General features: G+C 37.8%; 2 protein-coding genes across 3 annotated transcripts; one reads left to right on the top strand and one right to left on the bottom strand.

Moving 5' to 3' along the window:
* Positions 1 to 1,251: 1,251 nt before the first annotated feature.
* psmg2 (proteasome (prosome, macropain) assembly chaperone 2) lies at positions 1,252 to 5,418 on the top strand. The gene is made up of 7 exons (XM_007547793.2): positions 1,252 to 1,477; positions 2,302 to 2,473; positions 2,683 to 2,741; positions 3,276 to 3,394; positions 3,488 to 3,664; positions 4,474 to 4,594; positions 4,681 to 5,418. Exons 1-7 carry the CDS (start codon positions 1,421 to 1,423, stop codon positions 4,762 to 4,764), a joined length of 789 nt encoding a protein of 262 aa, XP_007547855.1. The 5' UTR covers positions 1,252 to 1,420; the 3' UTR covers positions 4,765 to 5,418.
* ptpn2b (protein tyrosine phosphatase non-receptor type 2b) lies at positions 5,340 to 19,590 on the bottom strand. 2 transcript variants are annotated; one of them, XR_001661599.1, is made up of 11 exons: positions 19,373 to 19,590; positions 17,356 to 17,446; positions 17,154 to 17,254; positions 15,064 to 15,162; positions 14,074 to 14,211; positions 12,806 to 13,015; positions 11,243 to 11,404; positions 10,673 to 10,881; positions 9,598 to 9,693; positions 8,982 to 9,141; positions 5,340 to 6,028 (listed from the first exon to the last, which is right to left on the bottom strand). XR_001661599.1 is itself a non-coding variant. In XM_007547794.2 (10 exons), exons 1-10 carry the CDS (start codon positions 19,457 to 19,459, stop codon positions 6,007 to 6,009), a joined length of 1,215 nt encoding a protein of 404 aa, XP_007547856.1. In that variant the 5' UTR covers positions 19,460 to 19,589; the 3' UTR covers positions 5,340 to 6,006. The 2 variants fall into 2 exon arrangements, 1 of the variants encoding a protein (XP_007547856.1); XM_007547794.2 differs by lacking the exon at positions 8,982 to 9,141 and having other exon boundaries at positions 19,373 to 19,589.
* Positions 19,591 to 20,868: the final 1,278 nt, after the last annotated feature.

Here is a 20,868-nt window from a genome sequence, read left to right as displayed (position 1 = left end):
ATGCTTAAAGGTTAATTTCCAATATTGAAGGATTTGTTGGTGAAATTTGGAGAAGTTCAACTGGAAGTTTATTCATTTCAAAGTCACATTTTAAAAGGAATTCTACCCCACCAAAGTCTAAAAATATTTTACCAGAGAGGCTAAACCAAAGGCTCTTGGAATGTTTCAGAAAGTTTTGTAACCATCGAAGTTTTAAGCAACTGTTTAGAAAAATTTAGAAAACAAAGGCATGTGTATCTATGTCATGACCGACTTTGAGACCAACAGAGCGATATTTGTGCCCGTGAGGGCAAGTTAAAGTCAGAAATCCACTGTGCTGTGAGTGTGTGTGTGTGTGTGTGTGTCAGAGAGATCTTTTGAAAATAAATCCTATCCTTATGAGACACCCAGCCTCGTTTTTTTGCAATTTATGTCGCCATTTCAACTCCAAATCCCACTAAAAATAGTAGCTCCCTTCTCGGGATCAAGCTGAATGTTTTGATACCACTCTTTGTGGTGGTACAAGCTGCATTAAGGATGACGGAAGAAGAATAAATAAGTTTATTAAAGAAACGCCTTATTGGGTGTAGAACAATAGGTTCATTGTATAGGCAGACCCCAATAAATAAAATTTTATGAACTATTAGATCAGTCTTAGTTTGAATTTGTTCATGATGGAATGTTATGTGAATTATCAAATAATAAAATACTTAAATAATTCTTGAGAATTGTAAATAATTTATACTTTTAATTCTTTAACTGCAGTTAATCACAAATGTAATTAATTTCTCGTTTGTTTATTTATTTACTTACTTGTCTCGTCAATAAATCTCGTGATTTGTTTAAATGTCATTCAAAGCACTACGTATTGAATAAGTTATTTTTAAATTGGACTGTGGCACTTTTGGCCCTGGTCTCTAGATCCCGGAGGGACGGCAGGAGCTTCCTGTCTGTCCGGGTTTAATCGGCACATAATCTCCGCCTTCCCCAGGGATGCGGCGCTTCTCTCGCCGTTAGAAAAATAGTGCAGAGCCACCACTTGTTTTGTTGCCTATAAATTTGCCTGGACATAATGCAAACTCTAATTAAAAAAGGTATAAGTTGGTACTAAGCTTTCTCACAAAATTGGTTGAAATAATGTAAGAGAAAAGAAAATGAGTAAAGAAAAAAAAAACTTTACCACGTATTTTTTGTGTTGAGGAAATTATTATTATTTTTTTTTTTTTTTTTGCATTTCCTTCAGGCATTCACAAGCCTCCTTACTAACGTTTCTGTCATCAGTCATCGACAGACAGGCGTCCAAAAAGGTCCATAACACTAGCAGGCATGAAACTTGAAGTGAAACCTGCTGAGAAATTCTAGTTTTAACTCATCCAGCTTCATTTACACCATTTTTTTGCTTACCTGCCTGGTTCTGTGTGTTTTCCGACCAAAGAACACCATGTTTATTTCTTCGCAAGACTCCCCGGCTACCTTCCAAGGTTTTACCCTCGTCATGGTGAGTTTGACGGAGTTAATCTTCTGCATCAGCCTCTTATAAATGCATTGTTTGTGTTTAAGCGGTGAAATTTAGCAAAAGGACAGCTTTCTCTCATGTTTTAACCTGTAAAATAACTTTATACAAATATAACCAAGTATGTATTATGATTCATTTTTGAAATTATTAGGACTACTAAAATGTTTTACCCAAAACTCCTCATATGATTTTCATCCGGATCAAATTGACTGGCGGAATGTCGTATTATATCCATTTTAGGCAATAAAACGTATATACACTGCTCAAAAAAATAAAGGGAACACTCAAATAACACATCCTAGATCTGAATGAATGAAATATTCTCATTGAATACTTTGTTCTGTACAAAGTTGAATGTGCTGACAACAAAATCACACAAAAATCATCAATGGAAATCAAATTTATTAACCAATGGAGGCCTGGATTTGGAGCCACACACAAAATTAAAGTGAAATGTTCCCTTTATTTTTTTGAGCAGTATATATTGATATATGTAATGCGTTGTTTATCTGTATCTTTTGATTCCAATGTATAAAAAGGGTTAAGTGTTTAAATGAAAAATATGTGGAATGTGCCAATTTTTTATCTGATTAATCGTCAAAATAATCGACCGATTAATCGATAAATAAAATAATTGCTAGGAAGAAGAGGTGAACATTTTCTTAAACTGCAAAGTTATAATGAGTTGTTTTTTTGTTTGTTTGTTTGTTTTCTCATGTCAGAATCAAGTGTGGAAATTCATAGTGGTAACGTATTACAGATGGCGCTCATTGTTCCATATTTCTCTACCTTTTTTGCCTTGACAGCCTGTGGTCGCTGTCGGTAACGTGGGTCAGCTGGCCGTTGACCTCATTGTGTCCACCCTCAACATGAGAAGAGTGGGCTACTTCCACACAGACTGCCTGATCCCGATGGCCGGGAACAACCCCTACGCCAGCGGCAAAGCGGACGCCGAGGAGCTGCACACCCCTGCAGAAGGTGGCGCCACATCTCAGTTACAGTTAATTTTTATTCCATGAGTGCAAATTCAGAAGTCACTTGTCATCGTCTCAAAATATGTTTGTCTTAAGAGAGTGTTAAAAAGTGTTACTTTTAATCTTAATCTTACTCTGGAGATGAGCAGAGAGGGGTTTGCAGTATAGGTAGTTTTCTGCATGGTATTAATCTGTCAACTGACTTTTATCCAGTTTACACAGCAGCTGAGCTGAAACTGGCGGTTCTTCAGATCAGAGCACCAATCATCCAGGTAAACATTCACCACTGTGTTTTATCTTTTATTTTCTAAACATTTTAATCATTTCCAATCACTCTTTTAAATAAATATATATTTATATTTGTGCTGTTCTCTTCATCACGTATCAGTCTAGCCTTTTGAACCCCTTTGGTAAGAAGCCGTATATTAACAGGATCGCAGAGTTCAAAGTATGTTAAAAAAAAAGAATAGGGGCTTATAGTCCGGAAATTACGGTAATTCATTATTCTAACGGATTCACTATTCTAACGTGTATATATAACGCTCAAGTGTTTTTGCCAAAATCCTGTTGATGGTGAAAAAATACATTTTTTTGAGGTTTTTACCCTAATATTAATGGGTCTTTATGTATATATTTTATGTTATGTACATTAACTTCAGATAATTATAACATCTAAATTGCCAAAAGCCCTACATTTATTTGCCTCGCATTCCTGTGATACGTCTAGCTGAACTTCTGACCATGTTTGTGTGACGTCTCTGTAAACGCCATCATGTTCACGGCTCCAAACCTTGTTTTAACTGCAGACGAGGTCTAAGAAGTTTCGTCAGCAGCTCAAGTCCTGGATCAAAGCCAGCGGTTTCTCCAGGACGGTGGTTCTGTCCAGCAGCCACGCCTACCAGAGGGACGACCAGCAGCTGCAAGGGTAAAAACATGCTCCCCAAAATCAATCATTTGATTTTTTTTCTTTTTGCTTGTGTTGTGAATGCTCATGTCTTGATGATTGTTGGCGTTAAAGCACTTCTTTGAGGTACCTCATGACGCCGTCTCTGCTGGCTGCGAGTGCGGATGCGCTGAAGGAGCTGGGCTGGAGGGAGATGGAGCGGATCCCGGCGTTTCCTGGAGTAGACGCAGACGCAGAGCCGAGACTCTGCATCCCAGGAGGCGGCATCACCAAAGGCCTTTACACAGACGGGTACGGAGAAACGTGATCAGTTTCACACTCTTTCTAGTTGCAACCACAAGACCAGCAGAGAGAATACAAGTCTAAGGATTTCTGAAAAGTGCAACGTGCAGCTCCTTTTCCTCCACCTGTGTGTAATAAGCAAGATCCCAAGCATATGTAGCTCTGATCTGGAAATACTTCTGGTACAGAGCAACTATTGAGAAACATCATTAATTTTGCATGTGGTAGAAAGTGCTCAAAATCGATCTTATTGATCTACACGCCAAGGAAACAAACCCCTCACCACACTTCACCTTGATAAACATCATCCTTGTTGTTAAACATGGTGGTGGCAGCATCATGCTGGTGGCAGAAACAGTAAAACCTGTCAGTGCTCATAGCCTGATAGTTAAATACAAGGCAATGCTGAATGAAAACCTGCCAGAGCAACAGTGATTTAGAACAAAGAATACCGATTGTTCAGAATGGCCTAGTCAAGGTCTAGTCCTGAGTCCAATTTAGAATCTGTGCTTAAAACTATAACTGAAGTTGATTTTATTTGAGGGGATCTCTCGAAAGGAGGGGCAGGAGAAATGCATGCCACACTTATCAGATTTTTTCTACTTTAAATTCATGCTCTACTTTCTGTTGGTCGACCACATTAAACATGACAAAATGTAAAAAACAAAAAAGTAAAAGTAAATAAAATCATGAAGTGAATACTTTAGCAAGGCACTGCTGCCTCTCCTTTCAGTAAATGTAAAACCTTGCAGTCCTTTCACACGTTAAATGTCTGCGTTGGTGTCAAAATGACGCGTTGCCGCTGTGGATGTGCTCAGCTGTGCCGAGGATCTCCCGCTGGCGGTGCTGCTGCTCTTCTGCTCAGAGGGCGACAACATTCCTGATGCGTTCGCCCTCGTCAACCACCTCAACGACTGGCTCCATCTGCTGGACGGACAGGTCAGCCTAAAACTAGACTTTCTTCTAAGTCTGCAGGCATCGAACCAGCAACAAAGGTTTTGATTTATTTTATTTATTTCTTCCAGAGCGAAGAACCGAACAGCAAGTGGAAGATCCCAACTTCCTGGAGTTTGCTGTTTGGCAGTGGCATCCCTCCTGCACTATTCTAACTGAGGATATTGTAGTTGTAAAAATGAGCTTAAATCTTTAAGTTTGCATGATTGTTCTCTTGATATTCCCTGCACCGTCATTTCCAGGAGATTTTTAACTCAAGCGCTCCTGCATCCCTTCCAAGTGTTTTATCCAATAGAGTCTTATCGAATACCTGCGTGTTTATTTAAAGTGATAACGACCTGATTTCACTCCCTTTAAATCCACCCCGCTAACTGAAAGTGCTTGGCTCGGTGCCAGGGTGTGTTCCTGGCAGTCCAACCTCCGAGTAATTTGATCCGCTGTCGTAACAGAACAACTCTTATTCAACGGCCGGGCCGGCTGCCAAGTCCGCGGTTTTTGTCCGTCTGTTTGCATCATTGTATTGGACGTTGTGTGAGCGGGCCTGGTTATGGGAAAGGAATGTTTTAAAAAGAGAAAACTGTTGTGTTTTTTTTTCTCACTCATACGCTTTGCTTTAAAATAAAAACGAGAAATGCAGACGTGTAGGTAGACAAAATACCAGTTTTATTTTGAGCTTACACTCTAAATAAACTTAAGACAACTTAATTTCAAAATGAGAACAAGTCATGAGTTTTCTGCAGCATTAAGATCTGTAACATAAGCTCTTTATTTTTCTCTTTACAAGCAAACATATCTTTAATACACATCTTTAAAAAAACAAACGGCGTACTATGTACATCATTGTAATATCATGCCACTATTACTTGGGGGTGGAGGCAGTACTTCTCTTATACCAAACCCCATGTCACCTTTAAAAAGTTCAAGTAGATTTTTTTATAAAAAATAGAACCTCTTGTTTTCGCCTCTGAAAAAATGTTCTTTTTTTTTCTTCTAAAAATACACATATGAACAGCATTACAAATTGGCAATGCATACCCCCTACGTTCAGTCTTATAAGAGAGGTCAGAATGCGAGGAAAACAAAAGTAAAACGCTGAAACGACGGCGGAGGTGAGGTCTGAGGAGGGGGTTTAAAGCTCCTGTGTGAATGTCAAAGTGTCTGCTGTAAACAGTTCAGAGAGGATTTTGGGGGGAAAAAACGCCGAAGCTAAAGACATGAGTTCTGAGGTGAGTGTTGCTGAAAACATGGGACTTGGCCGGACTACAACCACGACAAACGTAAAAAAAGCAAAAAAAAAACAAAACAAAAAAGCACAGAGGTTTGGATGGAGGGGTGGAGAGCTGGAGTTCCCTGCCGAGGCTGGCTTCGCTGCCGGAGCCGAAGTCAGGTGGAGCTGGTTAGTAGTCGCTGGTTTTCACCCTGAAACACAAAGTGGAAAAGAAACTCAGACCGCTGAGACGTTTCGGAGGCTCGCCTTGAGTCACTTCAATCGTGTGAGACGTGCAGAGTCGGATTAATTAAAAGCAGAGTTTCACACTTTAAAACAGAAGCAAACCCACTCAGCACTGCAGGTTATCTGAGCATTTTCATCTTCGCAGTCTGGCAAACGCAAAGCAGCGCAAAATTGTGGAGGAAATGGACTCCTGGTTTAGTATTTTCAGTGAAGTGCGAGACGTTCGTGGGTCAGGATGATGTTTGTGACCTGCTGTAAACATCTGCTGTTTTTTCTTCTTCACAGAAAATAACAAAGCTGGATAATTTAATAATTAAGTGGCTTCTCTAAGGAAAACTGATTGCGCCACAATTTATTTAGAGGCATCAAAGTACGGACTTAAAGTTTTAATAATATATAAAATTATTTTTTTAGGGCCACAGCAATAATAACCCCAAACATACCCATGTGTAATACTCTTCAGGACGCCAATGAAAGTGTGATTTGTGCCACTAAGCAGCAAACAATAATTGGATTTTATATTTTCAAATTTATCAAACGGAGGAGAAAAATAGCACAAAAAAAATTAATTGTAATTTTTTTTTTTTTGTTAAAATGATATCAAAATAAATAAATGCCCACATTTAGTAATGGGGCTAAAAACAAATACATGTCACACTGAAATGTGCATTTCTACATCTGGAAATAATACTTTTTATTCCACATTACTAAATAGCAAATAAGATGCAATAAGCTTTTTACTGTGCTATCATATATTCATTATTTAATTTATTGGGGACAAAACTGGTAACTGTGTGGACTTCACGTCCATACAGACAAGAAATTAAACGAGATTGAAATATGTTGCGTTCACTGACCAGAGCTAAGGTTTGAACTAGGTGCTGTGAACATGAAGTGTATTTAGGAAGAAAAAAAATTATAAATTTTGACTTGTGAATATTTACAAATGGTAAATAATGACCTGATCCTCATCCTAGTGTGGATATATTGCCTTTGGCAGCAATGGTGTCAACTTTCCAAGGCCCCCAAAGAGCTTAAAAACAAAAAAAAGGTGATGGCAGCTTAAACAGTGATCACCTTTCAGGTAGTTATGCATATATTCAGAGACAGATGGGCGACATTTTCCTGAGAAAAACAGATTCTCTCCTGTCCAGGCTTAGTTAGCTTGTGCATGTGGAGCGGAATATTGCAGGGCAGCAAACGTTACAGGAACAAGAAAATCAGGAAATGGTATTGCTAATAACAGATAATCATTAGATTTCTGTTTGTGGAAAACTAACCAATAATAAGCTTTGAATCTTTTGAACCATTTTAACTTAACAGGTTTTGTTGAATTTATTTGAATACAGTGTGCAAAAACCCTTTGGTGGGTAAAAAGATCTTTGTTCAAACTATGTGCTGTAGAGAATAAAGGTACAGTAAAAAGGTGCAATAATTCTTAAAGATTTTAGAACATTGAAGTTGGCGCACAAAAGGACGTAATCACAGATCCTTCCTCCCAGCAGCTGCTTGGCTTTAATAACCATCACTGCCCTCAAATCTACCAACATTTTTACATTCAATCTGTTATTTGCATAACTTTTCCATTTATTGTAGATTTTTCTATAAACACAAATGTACATATTGTACTCTCTTCCATCAGTTGTCCTATATAGTTTCACATTTTATTTGAAATGTGAAAAAGAATCACATTTTTTTCTGATGCTGTAAACTTTCCTCCACTGTAATCTCCATATTCTTACTTTCTGTTTGCATACTTCTACATTTGTATGAACCTGCATGTTCTGAGCTGCCCGTCACTTTGCTGCTGGAAAATCTGGATTTCCCAGTTGAGAGAACATAAAGCTCATTTCTACCATATTCTAATCTGAACTATTTGGAGTCTTGGATGGTCCTGGACTTGTTGTGCCTGTGAACTGATCACGGATGAGCAGAAGGCAAAAACAAAAGATTCAAATGGTTGCCATCTGAAGCCATGGGAAGAAAACCAGAGGGGTTTTGTTCAGCAACAAGTGTTAGTCATTTTTCTTCTCTGAACCTTTCCAATTTTAGTCAAATTGTACCCAACTGAAAAATGAGTCGTCTCATACTTTCTACAACCTGCTCAGGGTCAACTGTAAGGAAAATGTGACTCCAATAAAGAATATTTACTCGTAGGAGGTAATTTATGAGTTATTTTGTAGAAGTGAACTGGTCCAAACTTGGAAAAGAACTCGTAAATGAGAATAAAAGAAGTAATGAAATGTACATCAATAATAAAACTCAAATTTAAGCATTTTTGTGTCTTTATAATTTACGAAAGCACACTACTACAGCAACAACTAAACTCCTATGCTGTTGTTTACTGACATGAATACAAAAAGGAAATGGAAAGTGATGTGTCAATGCAAACGTGTATAAATAGGCACTTTGTTTTGACTCAGAACAAAGTATACAAAGAAGCTTCAAGTTTTTCCTACCAATCTGAAAATAGTCAAATAAAAATCGCACATTCAGAAAAGCATCTGACAGTTTAAGCGAAACATGCTGAGACTCAAGAAACTATAACTGAATGTTAGAAGCAGCAGCAGCAAAAAAAAAAAGTGATTTCTTCAGAAATTACCTCCTCCTTTTTTTTTTATTTTTACTGAACTTCATTGTGGATTCTGTCAGCCTCAGCAGTAAATTTGTACTTTCACATAAATTACCATAAATTAATTCTGCTTAAAAAACAAACAAACAAACAAATAAAAAGCTATGCCAAATGTTCCTCTGTTCAACACACATTTGTATCTCGCTTTGGTTTAGTTCAGCCTGACATTTCAGTTTTCGCAGAGCATTAACCACAAGTGAACACAAATATACACACACCATGCTGAATAGCAGCCACAACTCCAAACCACACAGCCACACCTCCCTCTTCCTCCCCCCCACACACACCTCCAGGTACAAAAGTGGCTGATCGTTTTCACAAGTTGTGGATAAAGTTCCTCCTCTAAATGTTCTCCTCGTGGTTGTTTCTGTCTCAGAGGGGAGTAAAGACAGGCTGCCCCCCACCGGACAGGAAATGTCTTGTCATGTGCAGCAAATACACCCCAAACTGTCCAGGAAAACCACAACAGGAGAGTGAGACCTGATCAGAAACGATTGCACTTTCACGCTGCTCTTACTGGAACACCGCTGACATATCACACAACAAAGGGAGGCTTCTCAGAAGTGACTTCGACGCTGTGCTGTCATCAGAGTAAAGTGCTCCATCAGGTCTAACTGTAAGTCTTTCTAGGACAACAACACTGAGCCGCCAGTAAACTGAAGAAATCTCATCAGGACTCTTTCTTCAAAAAAAAAAATATATAAAAAAAATACAAAAATAAATCTACACAATAACAGATTTTGCAGAAATGCAGATTTTATGCATCAGCCTTCTTTCAAAAGACAGAAAGAAGGCTGGATCTAACTGTCTTATTACCCACATACATTCATTTGAAATTGCACAAGGTTCTGAATAAAAATGCAAGAGAAACACAAAGTGGTTTGAACCTCAAGATTTAATCACCTTTTCCTCTTCCTGTCCGAGTCGGTTGACCTGGACTTGCCTTGGGGTGTTTTGGTGTTGACAGATTTGGAGATGTTATCTTCTCTGCGTCGTTTACTGCGTAAATAAAAAAAAAAGATGAAAATTGGTTTAGTGACATCTTTCTAATCACTTTTATGCACAGAATACAGCAGATGAAATTTACTGCCTTCCTAGATGGATCTTTTTTTGTTTTGTTTTGTTTTTATTACCTGAAAGAGTCATGTCTGAATACCCTGGAAATTTGCAAGTATGTTTTACATAATTGATGCCATTTTTGCTCATTTATACTTCCAGAATTTTCTTTTAAATTATCCATGATTAGGTAAAGTAAAAAAAATGGATAAATCTGTTGAATAAGAATGTGAAATGTTCTTTTATTCAATAGAGAGGTTACAGTTGGAGATAGTTTTATCTTGAAGGATTGATTGGTGTGTCTTTTGTCTAAAAAACAAACAAACAAACAAAAAACGCAGTAGCAAAAAACACCAAAATCCAATAATCCATTTTTCTTATTGGACCTCAATCGCAGCATTGTGCACTGGTTGATTAGCACTTCTTGACGACTCATTCTCCAGACAAAGCCTTTGACGAGAAGCCTAATGAATTTCTCCAAATTTGGTTGTGATAAATGTTTTTGAGTTCACACAAAATTCTGCAAACTTAGTGTTTAGCTGCACCAGATTTTTTTTCTTCCCCCCCCCATTCTGAATCTGAAGTGAGGAACGTCCCTCGGGGCTTCCAGTGAACAAAACCCGTTACACCTAATCCAGGTGAAAAACGAGACCGTGGGAGCTGAGTGAAAGTCCAAATCTCGACTCAGGACCGTGAAGGAGGCACTCATTCCCCCCCTCCCTCCCTGTTCTATGGTAGCATCTTAGTGTTTTTAATAAATAGATATTAGAGATTTGACATTAGCTTAACTCTTGTCCAATGGGAAGATAAAGTTAAACTTTTGGTCTACTTTTTCATAAATTATGAGACACGTTTATTTCCATTGAGATATTTGAACATAGTTTATTAGTGCTAAATGAAACTGCATATGTATGATACTGACTGTGTTGTGCTGCCATCCAGCTCCTGTTCCTTGCAGGAAGACTGTGTAGGAACTCTGCTGTCCTGCCTGTAGTCCTCCGCCTCCTCCTGCTGGCCTCCTCTCTGGGTCCCGTTGTGTCGCTCCGGTGGACACCGGGCCTGAGGCTCGGAGGGGGGCGGAGACTCCGAGGACAGCTCCTGAGCTTCCTCAGACAACACACGCCATTGGTTCTACCGGCGAAGAAATGCAGAAGAGAGGAAGTCAATAAATGTCAAAGAGTTGGCCTGGATGAATCCAGGTGACAAAATACGACACTTATTGTTGATAATTTGTGTGTTGCCTAGAAGAAGGCCAGTCCCTATATGCTTAGCTAAATTCAGGAAGCAGCCTTTTCCTTTTCCTTTTTATTTTGCCCCAGGCAATGTATTTATACTTCCAACTAAAAATTCACTTATAAGAAACTATCTGCTTACTGAACTGCAAATCAGAACAATATATCTCAAATATTACATATAATTAAAATGGATAATAAAAACAAACACCTGAAAATGAAACGAAACATAAGTTGGGGTGTATGAGTATTAGTCGTACCTGCACAGAAGAGTCGCCCATGATGAACTTTGCTCCTTCGAGGACAGCCATGTAGGAGAAGCGCAGCTGTTCGGGAGTCTGGATCAGACCCATGCGGTACTTCCTCATCTTCAGCAGGATGTTTTTGATGTCCACTGACAACGGATCTTTCCGTTTGTCCATCTAGAAGAAAAAGCAACACAGCTCGGCTCAGTTGTTAAGGAGGAACTTTCTCTGGTGACTTCCTGACCTTCTGTGTTCTGCATTGTTTAAACAGGAACTCTCATGTGAATGTGGATTTCTCGCTTGGCGATAGCAACTAAAATAGTGCGAGCGCCTCGCAACAAAGTGAGTTTACAGTTCCCTGTGGAGGAAGACTGACGCCTGCAGCCTAACTATTAAAATCAAACTTGTTTACTTTTCTTACGACAAGAGATTTGATAAAGAACCACTCAGAAAGAAAAACCTCATGAAGACCGAGGAGCAGAGCAGACAGGTGAGGGATAAAGTTGCAGAGATGTTAAAATCGGGTTCAGGTTAGAAAACAATGCTGCAAACTTTTAGAGACCTCATTAAGGGCGATTCAATCCGTCATCTGAAAATGGAAAGAGAAAAGTAAAACTGCAAACCAACCAAGTTGGGGCCGTCCACCTGAATTAACAGGCTGGGCAAAGAGAGCATTAATGAGAAAGGTAATCAAGAGGTACCTGGAGGCATTTTATAAAATGTAATGAATGACAAATTCAATCTGTAGCTGTGCAAAGCTAAGATAGGTAGCGATATTTGAAGCAAAAGCCGGGCTTACAAGTATCTAGTGTGCAAATGTGAAGAACAATTTGAAGAATGCGCAGTGTGAGCAATTTTTAATTTTTCTCTAATGTTTTTGTGTTACTCTATCACATAAAACCTCAATTAAATAAGCTCAAGTAATGTAGCTAAATGGGAAAAAGTTCAAAAGATATGAATGGTTCATCAAAGCACACGGTCACATTTTATTTAACTAGATATGAAGAAGGTTAGATGTTTTAAGGCAGCTGCAATACAAGCTCATATTGCAGGTTGACTAAGAGTAGTGTAACTGAGTTTCCAGCAGTCCATTCCCATATTTCATGGCGTGATTTTTTTCAAGTGTGTGACCAAGTGTTCAGCAGAGGCAGCCGCGATTTCAGATTGGATACGCAGATTACAAAACAATCTCTTTGTCCCGTTTTGAAAGAATGGGGAAAGATGTACTCAAATATTGACACCTAAAGGAAAAACTCTAAACATCGACCTTGTTTTATTATAGAAACTTTCATGTAAAATATGACTAAGTTTATCAGAAAGTTTCATAAGCAAGCTGGGCGTCTGCTGTGGGTTAAAACTTACTACATTAAGGTGGATTTCCAACTGAATATTTATTAGAAAAGCAAAAAATGTTATTTTCCTGGCAGTTTGCAAGCATGCAAGACAAAGTGTGCAGACACAGCAACACATTATAGGAAGGACTGCTGCTGGTTGATGTGGGAGGGCAAATTAAAAAAAACATTTATTCCCTCAGAGGACATACAGACTAAAGGGGAAATAAAAAGCAAATGCACTTACAAGAACAAGGCATGTGTCTACTAATGAGAATGTCCCGGAGCGTCCAATTCCAGCACTGCAGTGCACCACTGCCGGTCCATGGTCCATCCCCAACGCTCCAGATTCCCGCACTTTAAAGAGGAAGTTCAGGAAGGATGCCGGGGATTCAGGGACACCGAAATCAGGCCACGTGGTGTAGTGAAAGTGATGGATCTCTCTCTTCTCGCCCGTCTGCGAAAGGAAGACAAACGTATCTAAAGTTAGGAGCAGGGAAATTACAACCCGCTGTTTGTTTTCACTGATTCTGAGGTGTTGCATTCTGTCAGCATGTGTGAGGTTATATGAGGTTCAGTGAAGAGTGTTAAATAGCTGAAAAAAAAAAAAGTGCAACGAGTTTCAGTTTCAGTTCATTAACAAAATCGACATCTGGTGGACAAAGAAGGTGAATGAGAGTTAAAAGAAAGTTTTATGTGCTTTTAATCTGTCACCAGTTGGGACGTATAAAGTTTTTCTTTCTTATTTTTTTCTATTTTTAAGATATGTGAAGCTAAATAAGGGAGAAAACATGTCAGCGCATATGTCAATGCAGATTTATGTGTTGAAATAGTCTAGTCAAAGTCCACACCTAAATCCAACTGAGCATCTGAGGAAATGCTTAAACATTGCTGCTTCCAACCAATCTGTCCAAGTTTGATTTATTCTGAAAAGAAAGATGGTGGAAAATTTCCATATCAAGATGTACAAAGTTAGTAGAGCCAAACCCCAAAAGACGTGCAGCTGGAACTGCAGAAAAACACGGTTTCACAAAATACTGCATCGCTTTCAAGATTCTTATGCTTAAAAATGTGAAAACCATGCAGCATTTATCTCCTATCTCGCAACACTTTGCGTTGCTCAGTAAAATCTTAATTAAATACTTTGAAGCTTGCATTAGCTTCCATGTGACGCTATGTTAAACAAATTCAAGGAGTACCAATAGTTGAGGCTGTGGTAGAAGTTCACCTTCACATAAAATCCCTACTAAATACACTGAAGTTAGTTGTTGTAATGGAACAAACTGGAAACGTTTCGAGGCAATGGCACCTCAAACAAATGTCAGATTGAATATTAAATGCTCCAAAGTTACAAAGCATGTTGTGTTTAAACCACTTAGATATTCAAGTTAAAATCATGAAACTGCAATCACAGCAATGCATCACTTCTGAAAATGTTTAGAAAACACAGTGTGTCTTTATATTATCTGGATTACTTAAAATTAAAGATATGTGCTAAATAAAGCAGCAGCCTACATTAATATTCTGCAGCTGCAGTACTCTGGTGGTGTAGTAAGATTTGGTGTCTTCTGACAACAGTGTGACCATAAAGCGCGTGTCCCTGAAGGTCATCTCTCTCTCCTCTGCCGTCGGCCAGTACTGGGCACACTTTTCCTGTTGCAGAAAGAAAAGGTAAAAATAATAGAGACGTAGGTTGGACATTGTCCAAATAATACAAACATCTGACTAAGCAGGAGGAGACAACAGACGTTAAATCTACCCAATTGCAATGAAATTACTAGCTATAAACATAGTGGTCTGAACAAGAGCAATCATTTGATCATTTTCTCAGGAAACGAAAACAGAGCTTGTGTCTTTAATCAGACACATAAGAACACGAAACTTGATTACATTAATTACATTATTCAAAAAAAAAGAGCTTGTTGATGAAAAACCACAGAAAACAGGCAGAAGAGCTTTTTTGCATTCATACTATTTGTGCACTAGGTGCTCTTTATCTTCCATTTCCAAGAAACAGTGAATCTCATGACAAAGCGAGATCCCATCCAGCTGCTTTACTCAGAAAGCGAGGTCACAGCTGTGCAGCCTGTGAGAGGTTTATTTGAGTATTTAATCTGCACAACGCGGGATCATGGAGTTACAGGGCTAAGAGGTTGGCTTTCATCACAAACACACTACGTCTTTCTGTGGTCGTTTAAACAATAGTCTGCTGATAGAGTGTATTCATAAAAACACGATTTCTGAGCTTTTATTACTAAAAGAATCCATACTTCCCAAAACTAAATTCTGGGCCACTTTAAAGCAGACATATAAGTGATGGATGGATGGCTGTCAAGTAGCAGAAAAGCACTTTAATGGATGCTGTGGGTCAGTAACTCACTGCGTAAAACTAATCATTCACTGGTAATGGTGCAACCACTCGTGCTGTGGTCTGTTTAGCATTTCAGCACATATCCGAGTGTCAACGGGTGTTGAATACTTTTTTCCCCCCCATCCAGTACTCACTGATCCTTTTTCTATGACCCTGTTGAGCATGATGACCGCCTTCGTCTTCTGCTCCCAGATCATGAGCCAAAAGTGGCCGCAAGTGTTCTTGAGGGGGCCCTGTGGACAAAACAAACAGCACAGTTGCATGCAATGTTTCTCCAATAAGCAACGCCATTAACTTCTCTAGTTGGCTGCTTAACATGTAGCAGCAGTGTTTTAACTTTAAGAGCCTTTTCGGGGGGGCCACATCTGTTTCCACTGCATTTACAAGGATAAAAATAGATTACCTTTGTAGAAGTTTAACCAAAATGCAGCCACTTTTTGAATTACCCCGAGTCTTCAGTTGGCTCAGGCTGGATAAGCATTATAATTTAGTCGTCCCGATTTAAACTCAGACATAAAAGTGTTATGCTTTTGGTAAATTTAACTGGAATAGACTTTTCCTCATTTTTTAAAATGACCGAATTTACCGTAGTAAACCCTCCAGTCAATGTAACATTTCAGGATTTCAAACTGCGTGGGGGAATGTTTTACAGCCCCCCTGCATGTAATTTGCATAAACAGCACTGCAGTCAAATTTCACACAACAACTTAATGAAGATTAAGGGTTCCAGGCAATTAGGCTTTGCTGGAAAAAGGTTCAGAGTAGCACAATTGAAGCATGTCTTCGGCTTACAATGCAAAAACATGGTTACCTAAAAGACCACAATAGCTGAATGTTGTGGAGTGGTTGAGCCTAATAATGAATATTTTCATCTTTATAAAAATACATAGTTATCTTTCAAAATATTTTCTTCTGGGAAAAAGTATTAAAGCAAGCATATTTTTTCCACAGCAGCAGAAAAAAAAAAGATAAGGATCCAAAAAACCACCTAGAAAATAATTACTGTGCCTTTTTCTATTCATACATTGAACTCCCTTTTACAGCAAATGCACAGTGCTTAATATCTGTACGTTTCTCATCTCAGGTCTAACACATTTTCCCCAAACCACAGATGACTCATCTCAGAAGAACGCACAAATGTTGAAAACAGCATAAAGAGAGAGAAAAAAAAAAAGCCACCAAACTGTGTCGACCTACCCGACATATTACATGAAGCCCCGAATAGATTTCACATTGATGTGGTATCTGAGGGACTACTCATTAATTAAAGATGACTTAGAAAGGAAGAAATCCACAATAGCTGGCAGAAACATGAGGTCTTTCAAAGCTGGAGCTAAAAAAAGAAGGAGCTTTGTCTCCTTTTACTACGGTCATCAAGCTACAACTGCAGAGTAATTTTAAATGAATAAGTGAGATGCAATAATCAGTCTTTTCATGGCATATTATGATTCCTGCTCTTCTTTACAGGTTATAGCCTGGAACGCAACATAATATGAAGATTTACAAGATCACTTTTCTTGATGCATCAAAGATAGTTTATGTGCTTAACAACTTGTGGTAGATTTTAGTTTTAATGCTTTTAGGAAAAAGGAAGATAAATAAATGAAAACAATTTTCTAGGTGTTTGACTTGCCAATCACCAAACAGAGTCAAGCAATGGAAAACCTGCATGTCTCTGGCTGACTGCTTTGTTTACAGATGCAATAAATCAGTGAATCTAAAAACATCAGGGAGAATATAATTATTTTTGATAAAATGCCAAGAATTTATACAATTATGCTTTTTAAATGTTTAACCCAAGTATTGATAGTAGGGACATAATGTATTTGAATAATAAAAATGTTTTTATTTGTATTGCTTAAAAATTACAAATGAAAACTTTGCTATTGTTTTACTATGCTGTAATTATTTTTCCGTAATTACAGCATAGTGGCGAAAATCAACTATAGTAATGCATGCTTATGTAATTTCAGGAAATAGCCTAATCCTAACCCTAACCCAAAGAAAATCAAGGAAATACCAGAGCCCAAACACACTAAAAGATTCCTTGGTAAAAGTCTTCTTATATTTTATTCTTTGAATAAAACTACTTAAAAAGTCAATAAATTAACAGTGAGGGTCGTTGTAAATAGGTCTACAAATAAAACAGACATAAATTGGTTCTTTGAACACCACACTGACTTTTTTTTTTTTTTGCTTGATTATTCCCACTGCTTTTACTTGCCTGTGTTAAAATGTAACTTCTCTGGGCGTCTTCCATCACCACCAGACTGGCGTTGATGTAGTCGTTTTCTGCGTTCTCCAGCTTGACCCGACTGTGATCGACTGCAGGGAGGAAAGGAAGCGGAAGGGAAATATTTTACAACTGGTTGTAAATTGACAGGCTTTGTAACAGATTAGAACAGGAAATGCAAATGTTTACCCACATGGACTGACATCTCTGTATCTGTTTCGGTTGCGATTTTCTGGATACTTTGCCACTTTGTAAGAGCACTCGTGGGATTGATTCCTGATTTCCTAGAAAGCAGATCAAAAGTTTAAAACCCAGGGATGCAAATAATGGATCATAATTTACCTCGTCAATGGGAGTTTTATCCCACTATTATGATAAATAACTTTATTTTTCTAGTTGTCAGAGATAAAACAAAAAAAGATGATCATTTGCTTTTTTTAAAATGTCATAGCAGCATAGCAGGGGCATAAAGTCAAAGTTGAATCCGTTTTTTTTAACCACACCAACCATTCAGTCTCTTTGTTTATGTTTAGCACTTTAATTCCAAAAAATAATCAATTTTCATTTCTAGCCTAAACAAAGTCTGCTGTCCCTCAAAGAACTGGAAAAGGTTTGTAATCTTAATTTAGTTTTCACAATAGAATGAAAATGAAAGTAAGCTGAATGCCTTTTTTCCATGGAACAATTTTGTTTCATGTTCCGTTTAAATAAGAAAAAAACAGGAATATTGCTAGAAAGATATTAATAAATCAATTAGTTATTTTACTTGGGAAAAGGGTAGAACATTTGCTGAATGGTCATGACAAGATCATAACATTAAACCTTCATAATGCTTTTTTAAATGAAATTGTGTGGATATATTATCTTAAGTGTTGCTACCTATTGCTATAGTCAACTCTGCACATTTAATTTTTAAGTCACTAATCTTTAATGTTTTTTGTTTTGTTTTTTTTGTCATTGATGGGATGAGTCATGGTTAATTGTTCTAATTTTTCCCCTCCGAAGCTGGGCTGCTACATTTTCCTATACATAGGTCACACAACTGTTCAACAAAGTTCACAGATTGTTGTGTAAACACAGTTTGATGACTTGACATAATCAGCTGGACTTCCTTAAGCAGACAAACTTTTCAACAACTGGTTTTCTCAACTTATTTTGACTAGGCAGCTTGCAAATAATGTATTTTACCACTTGAATTGGTTTTCCAGGAAAAAAACAACAACTTGGTGATAAAAACCTAAAACCTCAGGGAGATTGGTGAGGAGGTTGTTACTGACAGAAATGATTTGGTCACTCAGTGTCAGCTACCGCTTCCTACCCCAGACTCTTCTCATGTGTTGCTCCATGTTAGTTGATAGACCTGCCAACAGACCAGTGGTGTGCAGGTGTATCTTCAAGACAGAACATCTCCTACCCTAGCCTAGCCTAGTACTAATGCTTTTACAGTATTGTACATGTATTCCACCACTGAGGGACAAATAAAGGATTATTGTGCTATCCTATAATCAGGATTAAACTGCAATAAAATTACTTAGACCTTCACGTGATTACCCATTTGGACTGTGTCGTGGTGAGTTTCAGTAAGATAAATCGAACTTGGACAAACTCAGGTTCTAGATAACTGGATAAACATTAGACTTTTTTGACCTGCAGACTGCCTTTGTTGTGAAAGGCAGTACAAGTAAACTAAACTGAAAGTTAACCTTTTTTAACCCTGAACAATCTGACAAACAAAACACAACTTTTAATCTTTTCGTTTTCAGGTTATATTTTTTTAAGTACGGTGATTATTAACCATGATCAATGTAAATAATCTACTAGTCAACGTTGACTATAAACAAAACAGGAGATGGATTACAATAAAGCGGAGGATCTCGTAATAAAGATCCAACGATAGAGCTACACACACGAAATCATAAGGTTGACCGTGTATATTAGAGGTTAAGGAGAAAACTTTATGCAGTTAATTACAAAGAGCTAAACCCCTTACGCTGAGTGTAGTCTTCGTGTCAAAAGATAAGTTGATGTTACGGCGTCATATGAGAGTTACTTTATCAGCTTGTAGATGAAAGGAGTCACAAATGAGACCAAACAAAAAATGAAAACATTGACTACGGCGTCAGAGTCGGTGTATGCAGTCAAATAAAATGCGCGCTCTCCGTACAAACCGAATTAGCTCAGACCTAGCTAGCACATGCTAACACACTTACTGAGTAAAGCTTCTGCCACCGGCCTTTGGAGTCCAGGTCTTCAAACTCCTGGTCCATTTTCACGGTGGCAGCGCCTGTCTGTTCCATCCAAAGCTGGTTTAATTTCAAATTTTAACTATCTACCTCATAACGTTCTCCGAGTAAGGCGAGTTTTTAACCTGAGACTTAAGTCTCTCTGCGTTAGCTTCGGCTCCTGTGCCGACTGTTTGTCCGTTATGTGGTGCAGTTGTCATTCGGGACTAGCCCCATGCGCATGCGCCACTAAAAGGGTCTATCTTGCTGTCAAACAGGTAGTTGGAATTACGTTTCATTTCCGGGATTCGACTCATTTGGTACCGTTCCCAACAACAGCCAGTTCTTTCGACTCTCCAGTTAATTTTATAGATTTTGTTTTATATCTATCTCAGTGTAAGTGTACAAATAACTTCTCTTATAGTAGGGTGTTGTGATGTTAAAAAAAAATATATATAAAATATTATCTGAATGTATTTTTTACCTTCAGTATGGCTTATCTTATAGAGTTTAACTAAAACACAAACATTAAAAAAAGAGAAAAGGTGCAATAATCATTGCAAAAGTTGTTGAAGTAATTTTGAAAAGATCTATCTCATTTTAAGTTGGAAATGGTTGGTCATGCCCACTATCTAGTCCAGGTCTAGTCAGTAGTCATCTTCAAAATCCCGTTCTAAAACGGATTTTGTTTGTTTGTTTGTTTGTCTCTAACAAAATCATTCTTATGGAGTTTTGGATGTTTGCCAAGAGTCATTTTTATGCTTAAGGAAAATGTCTCTTTCTCTTAAGCTTTCTATCACAGAGACCTGAAGGTCTGCGTCAAAACTGACAGTTTTAAGGTTGTGGTCAGCTATTAACATATTCTAATAATAACTCCTAACAGTTCTTATGAAACAGAAACCTAGATTAATAAGTTTCTGTTTCAGATACATAGCTCTGAAAACTGAAAGAAAAGACAAATTAAGGGAAATATGTTGTGTTAAACTTACAAAATACGTAAAAAAAACAACTTTTTGTTTTGGTTTTTTGCCATTAGTAGCACTAGATTTGAATAACATAGCCCACTTGTGGATTATATCGTTTTCACTGGAATTGGTATTTTTAAACTTTTTGAAACCTCTTAAAATTCCTCACCAGACTCATGAGCTGCTACAATATTCTGTCTGAAGGCCTCAGATAGCTTTTTTACTCACACTATGGTTTTTTGTTCTGACTTCATGTGTCAGCACTGTAATCCTAATGTCTGAGGTTTAAAGAGGGAAAACTTTCTTTTAAAAAACATGACAAATGAGTAACTTAATGTTCTAATCATAGGAATCAAAAGTTAATAGCCTATGTGCACTTATAATCAGTTTAAATTGAAATACATGTGAGGTCGTCCTAATTTATTCCTCAGTCATTTTTTTTAATTCATCAAGATTTTCCTTGGTTTCTTGATCTAAGAATATACATCAAACACAAAACCTAACTGCCTTCCATTAGAT

Source organism: Poecilia formosa, unplaced genomic scaffold (assembly GCF_000485575.1).
Source record: "Poecilia formosa unplaced genomic scaffold, Poecilia_formosa-5.1.2 Scaffold21, whole genome shotgun sequence".
Classification (NCBI taxonomy): Eukaryota; Metazoa; Chordata; class Actinopteri; order Cyprinodontiformes; family Poeciliidae; genus Poecilia; species Poecilia formosa.
Note: the sequence above shows the minus strand (reverse complement) of the source record. Positions and strands in the feature narration are given on the sequence as shown.

Excerpts from the sequence above, each read along its gene's own strand:
- psmg2 (XM_007547793.2), top strand. The coding sequence starts at position 1,421 with ATGTTTATTTCTTCGCAAGACTCCCCGGCTACCTTCCAAGGTTTTACC. Across the intron at positions 2,742-3,275 it reads TCAGAGCACCAATCATCCAG|ACGAGGTCTAAGAAGTTTCG; the intron begins GTAAACATTCAC and ends TTTTAACTGCAG. Across the intron at positions 3,395-3,487 it reads GACGACCAGCAGCTGCAAGG|CACTTCTTTGAGGTACCTCA; the intron begins GTAAAAACATGC and ends TTGGCGTTAAAG.
- ptpn2b (XM_007547794.2), bottom strand. The coding sequence starts at position 19,459 with ATGGAACAGACAGGCGCTGCCACCGTGAAAATGGACCAGGAGTTTGAA. Across the intron at positions 17,447-19,372 it reads GGTGGCAGAAGCTTTACTCA|GAAATCAGGAATCAATCCCA; the intron begins GTAAGTGTGTTA and ends TCTGCTTTCTAG. Across the intron at positions 14,212-15,063 it reads GGGTCATAGAAAAAGGATCA|GAAAAGTGTGCCCAGTACTG; the intron begins GTGAGTACTGGA and ends TTTCTGCAACAG.